The sequence below is a fragment of the Ammospiza caudacuta genome, chromosome 28, assembly GCF_027887145.1.
Source record: "Ammospiza caudacuta isolate bAmmCau1 chromosome 28, bAmmCau1.pri, whole genome shotgun sequence".
Classification (NCBI taxonomy): domain Eukaryota; kingdom Metazoa; phylum Chordata; class Aves; order Passeriformes; family Passerellidae; genus Ammospiza; species Ammospiza caudacuta.
Window position 1 is genome coordinate 4,620,888 of NC_080620.1, and position 20,229 is coordinate 4,641,116.

The window sequence follows — 20,229 nt, forward strand, 5'->3', positions numbered from 1 at the left end:
CATTTCACAACGATAAATTTCCCTGCATGGCACAATCCTTTTGTGCCTCTCTCAGTAGGAGAGTCCTTTAGAAAAGCTGGAAGATTTAAACACATGCTTTTGGATATTCCCTAAAGTTTTGATTAAAAAATCAAATACCTATGTGTAAGTTCATAAAAGTTTGGAATAAAGTTATCCCTTCTGCACTGTTTTTCCAGGTTCTGTCATGGTTCTGTTTATTAGAGTGAAGGTCAGGCTGTGGTATTACTGTTCATTGCCAAATAGTAAAAAGTAAAGTTTTACTTTCTTTTATTTCCTCATCAGCTTTTTTGCTAGGACTAGAAGTTCTAGAAGTACTTAAATGATTAAAAGCATAAAGTCTTTGAATGTTTATGGAATCTTAGCACCTCTGTCTTGGGCATTACCCTCCTACACCACTTAAAATAATGTACAGGTTTTGAAGTTAATGCTTTTACTTGATTTAACCTGTAGCTTCATGAAACCACAGGTATTCTCCAGTGTGCTTACATCCCTTTTCTTTTCTTTTTTTCTCATATAGTCAGTACCTTCAGACCCCTTTGCCTCCTCTTTTGGAGGGGCAGGATTCACAGATGACCCTTTCAAAAGCAAATCAGACACACCAGCATTACCACCCAAGAAAAATATCCCTCCACGACCCAAGCCACCCAGTGGTAAGGAGGTTTTCTTCCTTTAAAAGCTTCTTTCAATTTGCAGTGTATTGCTGGATATAAGAGCAAGTTGACAGTCTACTGTCTGTCTTATATTTCCATGGAGGAAGATGTGAAGTTATTGGTAAATTGACAAAATTATCAGTAAACCAGCCTGGAACTCTTCAAAGTGGAAAAGAGATGATGAGACTGCTATTACAGATCTATAAAATCACATGTGCAGGAAAAAGCAGGGGAAAAATATATTTTCTAAGTAGGCAACATATAAGATTAGGAAATGGCATCTTTAAAATAAAGAGGTTTGGTTTTACATGGTAATATAAATTCAGGATTTATTTCTATGTTTGCCAGAGAATATAGTGAATGCAAAAAGTTTAAATAGTCGTAAAAAAACCTCTAGATAATTCTCAGAAGAAACAGAGACAACAGGGTGTACCAAAAGCCAAAAGGCTGGCTCCAGCTCCTTTGCAGCTGAGTAGCAAGGCAGTATGACTATGGCTGCATCTTTATCTGGTTTTGATGTTCTTCCTGAGGCATCTGCCACAAGATCAGGGTACACAGACCTGTCCTGATCTGTCTGTCCAGGTAGGATCATTCTTGCATTTGCACATTACTGTGTGAATTAAACAGAAAACACTTTCTGAATATATATGGCTTTGTTCTGCTTCAAGTCCATTATTTATGGAAATCTGGGAGATATAGAAATCTCATGAATTGAAAATAAAATCTCTCTCAGTGGAGCTTCAATTTCTGTTCTCCCTGCAGTTGTTTTCAAGATATTCAGCTACCACTGAAACTGTTTAAAGAACTGAAGCCATGTAGTTTCAAGTCTCCTTTTAACAACAATGGTTGAGTTCAGTTGATGTCAAGAGGGAACTTTCAGTTGGCTCAAAAAAAAAAACAAACCAGAAGCTAGATGCTGCTTATGGATAGTCACAGAATTTTTCACTAAACACACTGATCATCTTGTATTTATATATCCACAGACAGTATTAGGAAGCATAGAACAAAAAGAACAGATCCATCATTAATGTCTCCTGCAGTGTGTGGGTTCTCTGCCTTTCTGCTGGTGCATTTTGGAGCAGAGCAGGCAGCCTGTTTGTGACAGGTGTTGTTGATCTGGCTGGTTTTGCAAACCAGTTATTCTAGAACAAATTCCTTGGATAATTGAAAAGTGCTTGCTTATTACCTTAATGTCATTACCTGTCCCATAAATTGATCCAAGACATGAAAGATACCATTTCACACATAGACTTACAAGCAGACCATTGCAGCAGTATTAGTTTGTTCCTGTTGCTGTGATTTTATTGCTTAAGAGATTATGGTGCACCCAAAAACCCTGAAAGCAGCAAATGAGAGGATTTTATAGGTGAGTATGCATGTAAAGTTGTCAGGAAATGCTCTAGGATTGTGAAAAAGCCTTTGAAGCAGTTTGTTCTATGCTTGCTTTGTGTATTTTCTACTACTCTACTAATGAGTTTTCAGTAATTTAAAAAACCCCACATAGTATGTCATGTTGACAAATATCCATCACTAGGACAGACATGAACAAAAGGAGAAATAGAAATGCTGGAGGGAATCTTGTTTCACATTGTGAATGATGTTTTCAAGGAAAGAATGCAAATGGCCATCTTTCAAAAAAATATCTACACAAAATATCATAGAGTTAACAGGGCCTATATAAAGTTGGATGATTCCAATAAATACTAGATATACCCATGTAATCTCCTGTATGTAGTTTCTTTGTATTTCTGGTTAGAAACATGGTTACTCTTAGCAAATGCAGTGAAATAGTAGCAGGAAAGGTGAGTACTGACTCACCTACATGAGGATTTTTGGGTGTCTGTGTCCTCATTCCCTCTTTTGTGCATACTGAGGAATTTGGGGAATATTCAGCTGTATTAATATGTTTTTTATTTAGACATGTGCACTCAGCCTTTAATCAGTTGGTTAAAAATGGTTTAAGTGTGTCTCTTCCCCCCCTTCTAGGGAGATACAGTATTTGTGAGGTTCCACGCTCTACCAAAAATGTTATGATAAAATAGGCTAAGGAGGAAACAACAGGTTTTTTTTTTAAAGCAAATGAGCCTCGTGTGTTTATGCAGTTCTACTCCTCCCTTCCTTCCACAACTAAGGCAATCTTCAGTGGTTACTTAAAGCATGAGAAATTATATGGTAATATAGTGTGATTGTAGCAAGAGATATGGGCATCAAATGTGTGTTAGAGTGCCTCAGCAAACAAACAACAGGCGTGAAGCTTCCGTTGTTTCTTACCTTTCTTATTGGTCTCTTTAATTAAAAAACAAGTAAGTGATAAAGATCTTGCTGAAGGATGAATAAACACTAATTATTATCACACAAACCTGTAATTCGCCTTTCTGTTCCATGCTTGTACTCTTTTTAGTAAAACTGTTCTTTCTGTTGGGGGGGGTTAATATTGAAAAACACTTTTGTGGTTTGGTTGCATTTTGGTAGGCAGGTGCAAAAAGCTCTGAAAGGAAACTTTACTTGTCCTCAAACCTCTGCACTCAAGTAGAAAATATAAATACTTTTGCAGAGCGTTGGAAGCTGTCTGATTTCCCAGGCTTTTGATAGTGGAAACTAAACAGGATCCACCAGTGATTGTTCCTGATTAGCCCTGATTTGGTGCTTTTCTTTATGTGAAGCTTTTGCATGTGACATGCAAACATTGTGTGATATCCCATTGAGGGATTGCACTGTGTCGTGGTCCAAAGTGTGCCACAGTTCTCACTTTGCCCATGGGTCTCTTTTTTTGTCCAGATGAATGAGGAGTTTGACATCAAGTCTCATTCCTTCATCGAAACAAAGAGCAAACCCTTGCAGCTGAGCACAGGATCAGGAAAACACTTAAAATGGCATGTCCTGACTTGGAAGGGACCCATAATGATCATGGAGCCAAAGTGCTGGCCCTGCACAGGATACCCCAACAACCTCACCCTCTGAAAGGCTGAAAACATTGTCCAAGCACTTCTTGAGCTCTGCCAGCCTTTAGGCTGTGACTCCTGCCCTGGGGAGCCTGGGCAGTGCCCAGCACCTTGCCCTGAGCTCCATGCCAAGGCCTGGCACAGCTGCAGCCCTTGCTGGGCTCCCGTCCCTGTGCCAGAGCAGAGCTCAGCCCCTGCCCCTGTGCCTGCCCTGGGGAGGAGCTGCAGCCCCCGAGGAGCCTCCCCTCAGTCTCCTGGGCTGCAGCTGAACGAGCCAAGTGCCCTCAGCTGCTCCTCAGCCCTTCCCCAGCTCCGTGTGCCTCCTCTGGGCACTCTCCAACAGCTTTGGGTCCTTCTGATCTCGTGGTGCCCAAAGTGCCCCCAGCACTGGAGCTGAGGCTGCCCCAGGGCAGAGCAGGAGAATCCCATCTCTTGTTGAGCTGTTGATGCCAGGCCTGGTGCCCTCCATGGTGACACTTTGGGCTGCTGGGGCACACGGGTGACTCAGATCCAACTTGCCACCAACCAAGGACTCCCTGGTCCCTTTCCACATGGCTGGTCCACAGCCTCTCATTCCCCAGTCTGTCCCTGCATCCAGGGCTGCCCTGGCACAGGGGCAGGATCTGGCACTTGACATGTTACGTTGAGGATTGCCCTGCCCTTTCCTTTGTCAAGATCTCTGTGCAACACATCTCTGCCTTTAAGGGAGTCAGCAGCTCCTCCCAACTACGTGTCATCACCAAACTTACTTAAGTCTGCCTTCCAGTCCCACATCCAGGTCCTTCATGAGGAAGTTGTCGAGCACAGGTCCTGAAACGGAGCCCTTTGGACACAACCTGTGTTTACCATGTAGTGATAGTCAGAGCAAAAGGCCTTCAGATGTACCTGGAATGACCTCTAAAAGGAGTTTGTGGTTCAGGGGAGCTGCTCTCATATCCAGGTTCTGGACACAGTCCTCACACAGCGTGTAGAGAAACTTCTCTGCTGCTGCAGGGGGTGTCAGTAACAGGATTGCAGTGGGTCATCAGGTCTGGTCCTACACATCCTGACCTGTTCTGCTTGTCAAGTGAAAATGGGTTGGTTTCTTTGGTTTTTTCCACAGCTGGAACATTGAGGAGCAGCTGTGATCTGAGTGTATTAGCAGGTAGTTCAGTTCACAGCTCTCTGTGAGAGGGAAAACCCTTATTGTGTGACATGGATTAGGCACCCTGAGATCCATATCTTTCCCTTCTTGAATAATGAGATTAAGAGAGGAGATGACAATCGCAAGATTATTTAATTAGGTTTGTATCTTGGGTAGAATCTCAGCTTCATGCTAGCTTTGTTCATCATAAATAATTTTCTTTTTTTCTTGCTCTATTGTTGACCTGCCTGTCAAGATCTTTTAGATGTTTCAGAGTCCTTATCTGATCCTTGCTTGGGCCAAGAGATATCTCATATTTGGTTTTATGGTAAAATACTCTCATTGAGTATTTATTCAGTATAACTGTTTGGAGAATCTTTAAAGAGAATTGGAGGAAGGTTAATAATTCAGTTAATCCCAATAGAGAATAGCAAGGGGAAGGTGTTCTAGAAGGAGCAAACCTAGGAACTAGTGTACCTCAAAGATCCAAATTACTGTTTCATGAAAAGATTTGGAACATCACTATCTCTGTCCCATACATGGTTTAAGATTCTCTTTAGGTTGTGGAAGATCAGCCAAGAAAAAGTTCTCAAGACTCTTCAAATGAAAATTCCCAAGAGAATGTGTGCATGTTCTTCAGTAAGGTATTAATTTCCATGAAGGTCCTAATGGACATTAGGTTTCCTAGGGCTCCCCTAGGACTTGGCTGGAGTAATTTGATGTTCACCAGGTGCTACTGGAGAATTTGCAGGTTTCTTTGGAGAAGAGTGGAACATTTTGGAAATTTATTGATGTTATACCTTGAGTAATGCTGAAAAAGCACCGAAGAAATGCCAGTGCTTTGTGTAACGAGCTGTGATAAACAGAAAGCAAATAATAGTAAAGTATCAGCATTCTTAAATAAAGGTGCCCTGTGACAAGGATCTGCATTCCACTGCACATTATTTTCTCAAACGCCCTTAAAACATTGCTGAATTTTATAGATTTATAAGGACATTTTACTTGCTGGCTGAGCACTGCCTGTGGTGTTCAGCACTACCGAACTTCTGGTTGCTTTATATTTCTTATGCACCTTCTCAAGCTTTATGGGACTTTGGTGTAATTAAGGATAAAAAAATATGAAAGGACTGGTAGACTGAAACCTGTCAGTTAAAATGGCTCTGGTAGGTTCTCACAGATTAAAAATTATGTTTTCTGCTGTGAGCTGCAGATTGAAATCAGTCAAGAGTTCGCCGCTAACTAGTTTCTAGGTAAAAGTTGTTGATTACAGAAAGAGAGAAACAGATTTTTTTTTTTTCTTTTTAATTTTTTTTTTTTTTAAAAGTACAGGAAGTTGCTGTGTGGGTGTCAGTGATTGGGTTATAAGTAAATGCTTTGATCGTGGGACCTAGTGCTTATGCCCCACCCTTACCACTTCCTTTCAGCGCAGCCCCATGCATTCCACATTGCGGTTATTGAAGCGCTGTTAACCAGTGAGATTAACCACTACTGACAAGCATCTGACACATTACTCTCTATGCTCTGGACTCCTTGTCAGGCCCTGGAGTTCCTGAAGGAAGCTGCTCTATCCAGGGAGGATGAGCAAAGCTTGGCCCCTCCTGTTAGAGCAGGTCGTGCCCTGCCTTAGTGATGCTGTACATTAAGGGTGTGAGGAGAGGACACGGGCATTGAGCTGTGTGGTGCTGAATCTGCCTTTTGTGTGCCCTTTCAGACATGAGAGTTCCTTCCCCATCAGGTTAACACCACAACAGGAGTGTGTGTAACCTGGCTTCCAAGGGGACAAGGCACACCAAGTTGTAGGATACAATCAGATCCCAATGATACCTTGCATTGTCTTGGGTTTTAGCACTGAGTATCCCTGTAGGGAGAGGTAGCACACACCCAAGTGCCAGAGAGATAATTTAGTGCCTTTAAGGCTGCTGGTGCATTCAGTGACCCATGCTCCATACCCACCACTCTGTATTCCTGCATGGAACTGAAATGACAGGATATAGTCGGTGTCACCAATGCTGGTTGGCATCCTCCAAACAAGTGTCACTGGCCCTGCTCAACGAATGATGGTCCAGGTGCACATGGTTGCTGGAGAAGCTCACAGATAACATTTTTTGCCATCAAGAAGTTTGGATGGATGTGATTCTGCCTTCATCCTGATTCCAGGAGTGATGGATGAGGTACCCAAATTTCAGGATGCATGGAAAACCCTAGAGCTGGCAGTAGGTTCAGAATGGCTTCTCATGCAAAAGTCACCCAGAAACCTCCAAAGTGGCACCCTCAATGTTTCCATCACTTGCACCATGCTTGCCTTTAAGATCCTTCCCATTCAAACCATTCTGGGGTCCTGTGATATTAGTGGAAGAACCTTCACCACAGAGCAGTGTGAAACCTTCAACCTTTCCTCAATTTTTATTGCTTGCTTATAGTGGTTTTCATCTTTTTAACTATGAAAGAATAAAAGTCCTAAAAACACAGGAAGAAAATACACTTTTCAATTTCAGTGTGCTGCTTCCTTACAATGGTTATTTAATAAACACAATTATTTTAAGAATTTTTATTATTAAAATATATTTTAGCTTGTGTAAATGTTATCATTTATATTGTTATTGTATGTTAGTGAATAATAGAGGCAGTGGATATTATATTAATAGTGAACTTTTAAAATGCTAATGAACTTTAAAAATTGAGTTTTTCTTTGGGTATCAATATGTAAATAGCAGAAAAATACAGTGTAACTTGAAATGTATAGAATCTCAGATCATTAAAGGGACATTAAAGATCATCCAGCTCTAACCCCCCTGCCTTGGGCAGGAACACCTTCCACTAGACCAGGTTGTTCCAATTCCAGGGATGAGGAGTCCACAGCCACTCTGAGTACATTTAAAGGAATAACATATTGAATTCATCCTATATAAGAAATAAATTAGTGGAGTTCCTTAGCTGCTGTTTGAAATACAGGTGTTAAAATCAATTCCATTGGTAAATTACTATTCCACGCTGCACATGGGGAGTTTGTCAGAAGCCTTCAGCTTTTATTTAGTGATCCATTTATTTTTTGTAGCTCTGGTCTATGATGGTAACTGAATATTGGCTTTTCAGAGGTTAGTGGTTAACACCTCTGTATCAACCTTTTTGAGTTAAGGGCTTCAGTTTTGTTCTCACAGTGTTTTTATTACTTGTTACGGTTTTGAAATGTTAAAATACTGAAAAAACATAGGGGACAGTAGCTTACCTTGGGTTAGGAAACATGACTGATCCCTCAGAGAGACCTGGTTCTGTGGAGCTCCAAACCTTGGTGCAAACACAAAGGTTTGCAGAGTGTTTGAGTGACTAGAAATTACTACAAAATAATAGTAATGATGTTGCTGATCATAAATTTAATCAATCAAGGTGCTAGGGTTCAGTATTCCACTAAATCCCTTATTACAAGACTGCTAGATGCATTTTGCTGTCCTACCAAAAAAGACAGAAAAGGCTGATTCAAGCAAAATCTGGCTGATAAACTCCTGGCTTTTCATCTTGCCAGTTGGCTGATGAATGATATCTGAACATGTAGGTAGCTTAAAGAAATGAAAAGGGGTCAGGGGTTTAAGATCTTAACAGGTCTTCAGGATGTTAATATTGTGTTTATTGAACCAATCTGCAAACTTACAGCTGTGCTGAATGTTGTAATCCATCACCTACAGAAACACTAATTCCCTGATTTGGGGTGGCCATCCTTTGCCTGTCCTTTGAAGTGTGGGTGCAGAAGGTTGTTGTCAGACTCAGAGAAGTTAGAAGTGCAAGAAAAATTACCAACAGAACATCTTTAATTCTGTTCCTGTGGTGCAGGGAGCTTGCAAGGGAAATTGCAGATGGATTTGCCCACTCAAGTGCACACAGTTGTGGAGGGATCTAAAAGAACTGTTCTGATGGCGCTTTGACCTCAAAGCTTCAGTGATTAGATACCCAGATAATCACATATATACAGACATGTTCTAGGTTTCCCTGGACCAGGATTGTTCAAATGAAAATTTTAGATTTTTTGGGGGTGTCTTTTGTACCCCTGGGACCATTTCAGAGGCCTCTTGCTCCTTCTGTGTGTAACCAGCTGCTGACCCAGCTCAGTGTTTGTGCAGCTTCTGCTGCTCCCTTCCTTTGTGTTTGATGCTTCCTCCTCCTTCATGCCAACGATAAATATAGCTCTTTTTTGTATGTGTCACTTCTCTAAATTAAAGGCATTTTATAGTTTGACTGTTTTTTTGCAATTTTAGACTTATTTCTCATCTTTAAGGCAGCCCAAGAGCACTGGCAGTGCACATTGACCTTGTGTTGACACTTTGAGTGAGGTAAAGAAGGCTTAGATCTTTGCTACTTTTTGAGTTGGACATATAAATAGGTTTTAGTAGTTTGTTTGCCTAAGATGTGTCTTCAGTGTCTCAACTAGATAAAAATTCAGACTTTACAATTGGTTCAGTGTCTTCCTTGTAAATGCAGGCCAAAGTCTGAATGTTCCCATGTAGATATTTGCTCTATGTACTTAGATAAATTTTAAAAGCAAGAAGCCATGTTAGGTATAATGGATGTAATTAGGAGTTAGGAACAAGAGAAAGGATTGTGTTAATCAGAAAAAAACAATAATGTAATATAATTCCCTTGATTTAATTTAGATTTAACTCTAAATTATGTGGATTTATTGAAGTTGTGGGTATCAGCCATTTGATCTAGAGCAGTGTATAGAGTTCTGTTCTTTACTCATGAGATGACAGGAGTGCTGGGATGTTTATTTGTGCATGATGCCACACACCTGTTCCCTTAGAACTTTTTCAGCACCCAGAATTATTCACAAGTACCCTGGTGCCTGTTTACCTTTATTTTTTCCCCCTCACCTGTAGCCAAGAGTGAGAAAATCAGCCTCGAAGTTGTGACTGACAGGAAAAGTTTTTTTGTTTTTCATGACTTCTAGAAGACCTGACAGTTACATTAGAGAGCACAGGCATCCCTTGTTGTGTAGGATAAATGACTCACGGGTGGAGCACCTGCCTGGCCACAAGCTAAAAATTCCATTCACGCTTTGATTCTCTTGTTTATGCTGGCCTCTCAGAGTAAAGATATTTCAGTACTGATGGTTGAAAGAGGTTGTCCAGAAGCTGTTTCAGAGCAGGTTGTTGGGCTGAGCATTGTAACGATTTCTCACCTTTCAAGAAGTTTGTAGATTGCCAGAATGTTTCCCTTAAGCAGAAGTTTTCGGTGAACTCAAGGTGCAGACTTTGCAAATATCAAGCAAAAACAGTTCTGAGGGGGTTTTGCAAGGGAAAACCTCTCCCTTCTGTTACAAAAAACATGTTGTGGTTTTTTGCAAAGAACATCATCAAATAGTTGAGTTTGCAGTAGCCCCTGTTGAAGACAAAGACCTCCAAGTATTCTGTAGAAAATTTAGTTTAATGTAATTAACCTTCAGGCAAAGTTTGAAACTAGCAATCATTTTTTCTGTGAGTTCAGTTTCTGAAGATTTTACTGTGCATCACTGGAGGAGCTGGATAATCTTAACAGGATGGTGGAAATCATGCTGAGTAAGTTGGGAATGAGATGTAAATTTGGTAAACTGCCAAGAGAAAGATGTGCAGGGAGGCACCTGAGGCTTCCTCTGCCATGTGAAAAAACAGGAGAGGTGGAAGTCCTGGGATTATATGCTCAGGTATAATCACAGGTATGGACTTACCTTATCACTCCTTATCCTCTGCAACACAACTCTGACTCCTTAAAGGCCATTTTTCAGTTTAGAAAGTATCCTGGAAATGAGCCCTTATTTAGTGAAAGTATAAAGTTGTGTCATTTCCAGTCTCTCCTGTTTGCCCATGAGCTTGATCCATCTAGGCTTCAAAGCCAGGAAAAATGCTGCTTCTCACCATTTAGCAAGATACTCTTCTAAGCAGAAAGTCGGGCCCAGCATTGAAACATAGAATATTGAGACAGTTCTAAATATTTCACTTCGTTGTCAATACCTTGTAATTCAACAAGACAAATTTTGTGTTTGTATCCTACCAGTGAGGTTATATTTGCTTTGAAATATAGATCTCAGCCCTCCAAAATCAAGTTTGCTGTGGGGTATGAAATTAGATAAGCCCTTTGTATGGGTGGAGTTCACTCTAAGTAACAGCACTTGCTGTGGTAAACCATTTTGTTCATCATCTCTTTTTGCTGAAGTGAGTCCTCGGTGTGGTTTGGGTGCACCACTTGGGTAACTGCTGAAACTGCTGTGGTTTCAGAATAGGACCTGTTTTGCTTTTTTCTGAACTTCTTTTCCCCTGAAACTATTAGCAGAAAAATCAAATAAGGGTTACAACTGTTTGCCTGCCATACCTCAGAACGATGAGCAGAGTCATGTACAAATGCAACATTTTCCAGTAAATGGAAGATTAATGCAATCTAGGTTATGACTATATTTTGCAGTATTGCAGTTTTACCAATGTCCATCAGTAGAGGTGGTAACTCAAACTGTGGTTTGGGTACTTTTGCTTTATGTTGTGGAAAGCCCATACCCACATTCTTGACACACTAAACATGGGACTGCAAAAATCTTGGTGTAGTTAAGATGGGCCACTTATATTTGTAAGTCAGCAAAGACATCAGAAAGATAATGCTGGTGTTGGTCTTACTAATTTGTGGCTAATAAATGAGTAAATTTGAACATCTAACTGAACCAAACTTCTGCCAGGCTTCAAAACCATGTTTGCAGAGTGTGGCAGGATAATGTGAGCTGTGAACAACATAGAAAAGGCACTAAAAGAGAGATTTGGGCTTGGAGTTGGACTTGATGGTCATCATGGATCATCAACCTTGTGGTTGATGTATTCAGAGTAGGTGCTGCCCTTAAAATTGCTCTGCAAAAATAAGCCTGATTGCATAAGGGTTTCCCTCTCACTTTTTTTTTTAATAGAAAAATTACCACCCTATTCTATTCTTTAACATCTAAAAATCTGAAGAAAATGGCACTCAGCGTGTAAAATGAAAGCTTTCAATATCATTAGCAGTAACTCTCATTATATGGTGACATTTCCTCTACAACAAAGTAATTCTTTGTGATCTTTTGTGAAGATGAAGCACAAGAAACCCTGATGCTCTGTGCAGGTTCAAAACCACCCAGAGCTTTGTGCAAAAACCTTAAACAGGCCACCCAGAAAAACCAGTCTTGCTGAACAAATACGTTGCAAACCCAGCATTTGTGTTAACAGTCACCAATTCCACAAAGTGGTTTCGCTAGCAGAAGATTTAACCTAAGACAAAAAGCAGCTCAAAATGGGTCAGTTTTACCTCCATCAATCCAAATTGATTTTGGGCAATACAGGGTGAGGTATGAGGGGGAATTTCATTGCTGGTAAATGGCAATAGAGGATGGGGAAATAACCTAGAGGGCTCTTGTTTTGCCTTGACCAAAAGTTGGAAATGCAGATACTTTAATTCTCTTTGTAGTTCTCCAAGGCCAGTTTGGATGGAGCTTGGAGCAGCCCAATCTAGTAGATGTCCCTGCCCATGGCAGGGGGTTAAAACTGGATGAACTTTAAGGAACCTTCCAACCCAAACCATTCTGGAATTCTATGACTCAAATTTAAAACAAGTTAAAATAAGTTGCTCTTTTCTGTGGAGCAATACATACAAAATGCTGAGCTGCTCATCCCTTGCCAGGCTCGCACGTCCCCTGGCATGGGATGGCAGTGGCAGTGGTGAGACCTGGAGGCCACCAGGATGGGCAGGATGGAAGTGAAACACGCCATTCCAGACAGCAAAAGGTGCCCTGTGGAAGGGCAGGTGGGGTGAGGGAGGGTCTGTGCTTGTGAGGAGAACAATTTCATGTACAGACTGTCACTTCCTTCCATGAAGGACAAAGCATTGCCCTGATCCGCCTCTCTTTATGAGCCACACGGATCCATGGGGATCTGCAGACCCACGTGTCAGATGTTATCCATGTACTGAACCTTGAAAAACAGAGCTTTAACAGATCTCCTTTATCTTCCAGCTTCAAGGCAGCTGAACCAGTGTTATTTCTAGAAACTTTCTCAAACCTCGTGGATGTGTTGATAGAATGTCTCCCAGAGCAATGGGCATGGCCCCAAGGCTGCCAGGGCTCAAGGAGCATTTGGACAACACTCTCAGACACAGGGTGGGATTGTTGTGGTGGTTGTGCAGGGCCAGGGGTTGGACTGGATGATCCCTGAGGGTCTCTCCCAACTCAGGGTGTTCTATGAATGTTATAAGTTCCCTGTGTAGTCTGGAGTATCCTTAAGTTTTTAAAATGTTGTGGATTTTCTGATGTGAATCTCTTTTGGTCCAGTCTAAATCCATTCACCTTTTTCCTGATGGAAGACTTGCAGGACTACGATCAAGTTCCCCTCAAACACTGTCAGGACTAAACAAACCCACTTCTATCTCCTACTGCACGTGCCTTGTTTTCCATGTTTCTCTCTGTCTGCTTGTTCAGCTGGGGACTTGCTTGCTTCCCACTTTGCATGCAGCTCAGTGCCTGCCAGTGGTGCAAATATTGCACCTGAGTGTGATGTTGGCACTAATGAGAGTCTGTGTGATTCCCTCTGCTCCATGTAAACCTGATTTCCTCAGTTCCGTGTACACCTGATTCCCTCAGTTCCCTGGATACCCAGTTCCTTCAGTTCCATGTAAACCTGATTTCCTCAGTTCTGGGATACCCAATTCCCTCAGCTCCTTGTAAACTTGATTCCCTCAGTTCTGGGATACCAAATTCTCTCTGTTCCATGTAAACCTGATTCCCTCAGCTCCATGTAAGCCTGATTCCCTCAGTTCCCTGGATACCCAATTCCTTCAGCTCCTTGTAAACCTGATTTCCTCAGTTCTGGGCTACCCAATTCCCTCAGCTCCTTGTAAACCTGATTCCCTCAGTTCTGGGATACCTGATGCCCTCAGTTCTGGGATACCCAATTCCCTCAGCTCCTTGTAAACCTGATTCCCTCAGTTCCCTGGATACCCAATTCCTTCAGCTCCATGTAAACCTGATTCCCTCAGCTCCTTGTAAACCTGATTCCCTCAGTTCTTGTGATACCAAATTCTCTCAGTTCCATGTAAACCCGATTCTCTCAGTTCCATGTAAATCTGATTTCCTCAGCTCCCTGGATTCCCAATTCTCTCAGCTCTCTGCCCACAGTGCCTCTGACTCTGGGGAATAGAGGCCAGCTGAGTACAAGGGAGGATGGATTTTGGCTTTTGGCTGGCCCTGGGGCAGGAGAGACTGAGCTGGGATTTACTGGAAGTTACTGGATAGATCATTTATTCAGTGCAAGTTTGCTGATCTTTATTTCCCTTTGATAAAAGTGTTTCCACACATCTGAGCATATATTCTGAAGTTCATGAGCACGTACCAAAGTACTTTCTGAAAAGCTCCCAGGCTATGACTTAGATGTGCCAAGAACACTCTGAAATTTGGGGTTTGATTCCATTTCTCTGTGCTTTCCTAGTATGTATCTCATAATGGGAATGAATGATAAGATTCCTATTGAATTATAGTTCAAATAATTGGATATTTCAAAGCAGCTCTATTGCTACAAATAATGTATGAAATTCAGGTTTTTATGCAGAAAGTTGTAAGTATTGCAACAAATTAAGTATACACATAATATTTATGAGCAAACACAATAATTCCTGTGATGTCATTTGTTGTTGGGGTGGAATATAAGAACAGTCACCTACAAAAGGTGGGTTGTGGAGCAAACACCCCAGAGAGAGGTGAATTTGCCTCCTTTTCTTTGTGTACATGGTGGTAGAAGGATGAACCAATTCCAGGAAAAAAAGCAGAATGCAGGCATTCTGTAAAGTGACAGCTAAGTTACTCTTTAATCCTATTTAACCTTACTTATCTTTAGAGATACATGGTTTTTAATTTTATCTCCTATATAATATCAAGCTTAAATTTAAAATATCTCTAATCCTGGAAAATCAAAGTCATACTTGCCAATTTTTTTCTGACCAAATGTCTTTATGATGGGTTTCATCATTTAAAATCTTGATGGTATTAATATTTTGGTATGTATAAATAGATAAATCCACTTAAATAAAACAACTCTTTTAGATGATTTGCACTGAGAAATGAATACCATTAAATTGGGTTAAATTTTCACCCACCCAGGGAGGATGGATGATGCTTAAGTTTATCAGTACAGTTTCCTATTTCAGGGCTTTGCATTGTCCATGGTAAGTAACTTCTCTTTTTCTCCTTTTTTTTTTTTGTTTTTTTGTTTTCCTAAACTTTCCAGGTAAAAGTACTCCTGTAAGCCACCTTGGGTCTGCAGATTTTCCCAAGCCCCATGATCCATTCCAGCCATTTGGGGCTGACAGCAGTGACCTGTTTCAAAGTAAAAAGGGGTTTGGGGACCCATTTAGTGGAAAAGATCCATTTGCTCCCTCCTCTTCAAGTAAAACTTCTAAAGACTCTTCCTTGGGGTTTGCAGACTTCAGCTCTGTAAGTTAAGTTCCTTGTCTCTGAGCAAACCACTTTCTGCTCTGCTTGCAGCAATCTCTGTTGGGTTTTTGTCTTACCTGCAAACCTACTGTTCCCTGGCTTCTGTCTCTCAGTACCTTCATGCTGTCCTCATTGTTTTTGTATTAATATTTCTGTAATAAAAAGGCGTTATTTCAATAAAAAAGAAGTTTTCCTACTAAATTTTCAAGGGTTTACTTGCATTTAAATTATTTTAGTACAGTGTGCCTTTACTCTCAAATTCTTTGTAGCAGAATCTGTGTATTGTTTTTGTTGCATGGAGGCTATTTTGTAAATGGATTTTTGGGAGCCACTGATGTAAAGACTCAAAACCAATTGATATTGAACATTTCTCTAGCAATTTCACCATATCCTGAGAAGCAAATCCTTGAAGAGAAAGTTTCTGATAAGTACTTGTAACTGTTTGTGGAGAAAATTCTGACATTTGCTGTATATGATGGAATGTGGTCAATAGAGAGACACAGAAATTGAGACAGAAATTGAAAATTTAGCTGTTGAATTTTGTTCCTGTTACTGATGTTGTAGAAAAGACAGAGAAAACAAAATGGTTTTGTAGAACCAAGGTAGAAAGGTCCACACTGCACTCCAGAAGACAGTCCCAGAAGGTTTGAAAACCAAGCCAGGTCCCCATTCAATTAAAAATACCGGGGCTTCCAAAGCCTGCCTTTGGTTTTAGTGCTGGAATTGGGAACCATTGTGAATGCAGTGCTGGTGTGGTTCTTATTGCTTCCAAAAGTGGATAGAATCTGTTCCATCCACAGCCTCAGCCTTCCTCGTCCTTTCACATTTTTGTTTTCTCATGTTGCCACGCAGTAAAATTGAACTTACTTTGTTCCTTAACTCTGCTGGACACAGGGCAGTGTTCAGCAAGGGGAGATATTTAAGCTGAACCTTTCAGGTTGTTTCTTTTTAATGTTTTGAGTTTTTTTTTTTTTTCCTAGTTATTATTTAATATTAAATGTGTATCACTTTTCCTATTTGATATTGTTAGCTGAGGTCATCTGTGCAGACTTTAGTTGGCCTCAGGGCTTTAATTTATCACTTTTGAAACGTCCAAGTTCAAGATTTGTTGTATGTTTTTGACCACAGCTAGTTGGATTTGCACAGTTAAATTCTGATTGTATACAAACTGGTGACATTCTTAATAAAAATAAGACACAAAACCTGCTTTATCTGAAGTTTCTTCAACAACATCTAATTTCTTCCTGCAATCAAAGACAAATGATGGAATGGAATGACTCTTACCCAGTTGTCATCTTACTTTCCAGACTCTATTTCTTAAAACGTGGTTTCCTCTGAGTGATTGTATCAAATGATTAACCAAAATCTCTGATCCCAATCCTAGTGGGTGCTCCAGGGTCAAATTTGCTGTGCCATCACGTTCTCAGCTCAGATTAACTTTAGAAGATAAGGAACAAGTAGGAAAAATGAGATAATGAGCAGTAGCCACTTAATAATTCCTGCTAAATGGCATTTCATCAAATGAAATAAATTTAAAATCAGTTTTCTGAATTAATTTCTCCTCCTTTAGGAGAAAGAAAAGAAATTTTGACTGAATTTGACTGAAAATACAGATTTGATCCCCTTTCTCCTCAGTTCATGTGGTTTTTTTTTCCTTTTCTATGACACAATTATGCTGCTACACTTGACAATTCCTAATCCTTCTGCACAGTATTTTAAATGTGCCAGTTACCTTGAAATGATTGAGAATATTGAGCTTCTCTTTGCCTCATGGTTGGGAAACTTTGTTCATAATGGAAATGAAAATCAGTTTTTCTTACAGAAGGTTTTTGACACCTACTTTGAATCCATGGGATCTGAGAACAGATTCATGTAGAACTGAATAACCAAACAACCTGATTTTTAATTGAAATCCTTGACTGTTCCAAGAAAGAACATGAGAAGCTTCATTAAATTTTAGTAGGAAAATCTGCTGCTTTTTTGACACACTGGCAAATCCATGCACCCAGAGTTTATGTACATTTTCATTGCATCCTTAACTTTGTTGCTGTCATTAAATATGATTCATTGGAACAAAACACTCTTTTGGTAGCTCAGATTTCAGGTATTTCTGGGTTCCAGCTGCAGTTTACAGAGCAAGAAAAACCTTTTTTTCTTTTTGCCAAGAAACAGAACACTTAGCACTAAGCTGGAAATCCAGTACACACAAATCAGTGGAGTTTTTGTGATTTGATTATTCTTGCTGCAGTTGGTTTCATCTATGCCTTGGGTCTGATTGTACATCTGAAAAAGAAAAGGAAAGATTTAATGTAATTACACATGTGACATCTATTTATAGACTTGTTGAAACCTGGACATATGCAAAAGATTGTTATTGTATTAAATTACCTGTAAATTACCTTTTTACAGACAATCTGTGCAAGAATCTGTAGCATTAATGAACTGTTCTGTATTTATTTCACTACTCAATGGTGAGAGTTGTCTCCTGAAAATTGTACTTTGTGCCAACCACTTGTAATAAGGCACATCCAGATTTGTTTCCAATGAATCACTTGCCTATTTTTTCCTTTTTCTTTTTCCACTCAGCACTTTTAACTGCAAAAATACAACTTGTGTCCAATAAACAAGTTATAATTGGGACTCTCATAAACTTTGGAAGCCTTATCCTAGAATGGAAGCCGTAGAAGTAAAACTGGTTTCTCAACATTAAAAAAATATCCCAAATAGTTTGACTAAAGTGTCTTATATTTCTGAAAATAGTAACCACTCATTTTCCATCCCAGCTGCTGGATCTGCCTCAATTCCTGGACTAAGCAGAGGATTCCTGCTTCCATTTATATCTGTCTTTACCTTGAAAAAAATAATCTATTTAAAATCTTAATGAGCTTTTTAATCTTAGCTATCAGCTGACATTATTTAAATGAGGAGTGTAGAAAGATCTCTCCATTTTAAAATTAAAATCTCAAAAGGTGTTACACTTCTATTGTATTTCAGTAACATCAAATGCAAAGATTCTCATCTAAATTTTTATAGCAATGGAAGCAGAGATATTGCATGAAGAAAAGTGGGGTATTTTTGCATCAAATCATCTCTAAAGTCATAATGGGAGAAAAAAAATGAAGAATGATGGGCATCCAGATGCATAATTAAATTCTGAGTAAATGAGAATTGGGTTTGGGTTAAAAGAAATTCAAATAGGCGGATTTATTTCAAAATATATAAAAAATAGAAATTACAGATACACTGCAGAGTGGAGGAGGAGGCTGGGTTGGGACCATTACAGTGTTTGTGCAGCTAGGCAGGGTTTAGCACTGAAGTTTGCATTTTAACACAAATTTTCAATATTTCAGGTTGGTCTAGGCAGGTGTAGCTGCAGCAGGCTGTGCTCAGTCACGGTGTCCTGGCCCACAAGGAATTTCTGCAGTATTCATCCAGCTGGAATTTTTCTCCTCAAAAACCCCTCAAATAATATGTTTTCCTGCACACACAGAGAGAAAAAAAATCCCCAAAACAACCCAAAAAACAGATTTTAGAAGTGGCTTTAATGCAAACATTTGCATGCAGCTGTTCCCATCCTCCTCCTCCTCAGCAAATGCTAAAATTAGCTGGGAACAGATTATGTTTGAGTTAGAAATTGCTATGATTTCAATTAAAAAATTTCAGATTTTGTTCAAACAAGCAAACTTTTGCATCCTTCAGTGGTAAATACTAGAATATCAGCTTGGAAATATCAGTTTGGACAAGTTCTGCTGCATTGCACTTGTGTTTGGGGGAGCCCAAACAGGTTTAGGAGCTGAATGTTATAAAATGTGATATTTTCTTAGTGTTCTCTGCTGGAGTAAATTGGATTCTCTCACATTATTTCTTACTGGTGAAACTCTTTATGAACAGCAGCAGAAGTACTTTGGGTAACTTTTGATTTGGTGATGAAACTTCCCACATGTCAGCAGCAGGAACCTCCACAATAAAACTCTGTTGTGCAGTTGCACAAGAATAAATAACTATTAGCTTTACCAGCTATTTATTCTTAGAAATGGCTGTAGTTGCTGTGCTTCCAAACCATTAACTTCCTTTTTTTGTGCTTCTGGAGGTTTTTTTTGTTAGTTTTCATAGCCAGCTGAGCCACAGTTGCAGGGACTTGCATCCCATGGGGGTTAATTTCCAGGTGGGAGGAGGAGATAACTAAGGAAATAAACTAAAGAAGGAAAGGAGAGAGGAATTAAGGAAATAAATCAAAGGAGGAAGAAATTAAGGAAATAAAGGATGAATTGAGGACACCAGTGAGTGAATTCCTATGTCAATTTAGAACTGCCCTGAGACAGCCTGGTGTAGTTGAGCTGCATATTCAATAAGTCTGATTCTTTGTGGGTTTTTTTTTTTTTTTTTGCATAATTTCTTCGAGCTGGTTGGTGACTTTATTAATTCATTTTCCATTTTCGTTTTGTAGTTTGGAAATGAGGAACAGCAGCTGGCCTGGGCGAAGAGAGAGAGTGAAAAAGCAGAGCAGGAAAGACTGGCTCGGTTGAGGAGACAAGAGCAAGAAGACCTTGAGTTGGCCATTGCACTCAGTAAGGCTGACATGCCAAACTCTTAAAGAGGGTCTTGGCCTCCACCCTGTTCAAGAGAGAAACCTTGGAACAAAGCTTTTATAAAAATACTAAATCCTTGGTTTATATTTGTGAGAATGATTTAAGTCACCTTCGGATCTAAACAGGACTGGGCTGGTTGTGTCTGACTGTGTGGCTTCTCCAAGTGCATAACCTGCAGGAATCACTGTATAAGCTGTATTATATGTTCTAGATCAAATTTATTGCTTGTAAGAAATTTAATGTGTAATCCTAAGGTACTGAAAGTTTCTTTATCTGAAACACAAATGTTGCATAGAGTAAACTGCAGCTTGTCAATCTGGTTTTTTTTTTTTTTTTTTTTAATAACCTGAATTCCACTAGATCTTTGAGGCTGCAGTATGGATTTAAAAGAAAATGTCATAAAAAAGAGAATATTTATAGAATTAGCTTTCACTTGTCACATTTA

At 39.8% G+C, this 20,229-nt stretch overlaps 1 protein-coding gene across 1 annotated transcript in view; it reads left to right on the forward strand.

Moving 5' to 3' along the window:
* EPS15L1 (epidermal growth factor receptor pathway substrate 15 like 1) overlaps positions 1-20,024 on the forward strand; it is a 41,324-nt gene extending 21,300 nt beyond the window's left edge. Inside the window, exons 22-24 of the mRNA XM_058820986.1 lie at positions 539-671; positions 14,990-15,195; positions 19,643-20,024. Coding sequence (XP_058676969.1) covers positions 539-671; positions 14,990-15,195; positions 19,643-19,789 — 486 coding nt within the window. The 3' untranslated portion in view covers positions 19,790-20,024. The remainder of the gene's footprint in view (positions 1-538; positions 672-14,989; positions 15,196-19,642) is intronic.
* Positions 20,025-20,229: the final 205 nt, after the last annotated feature.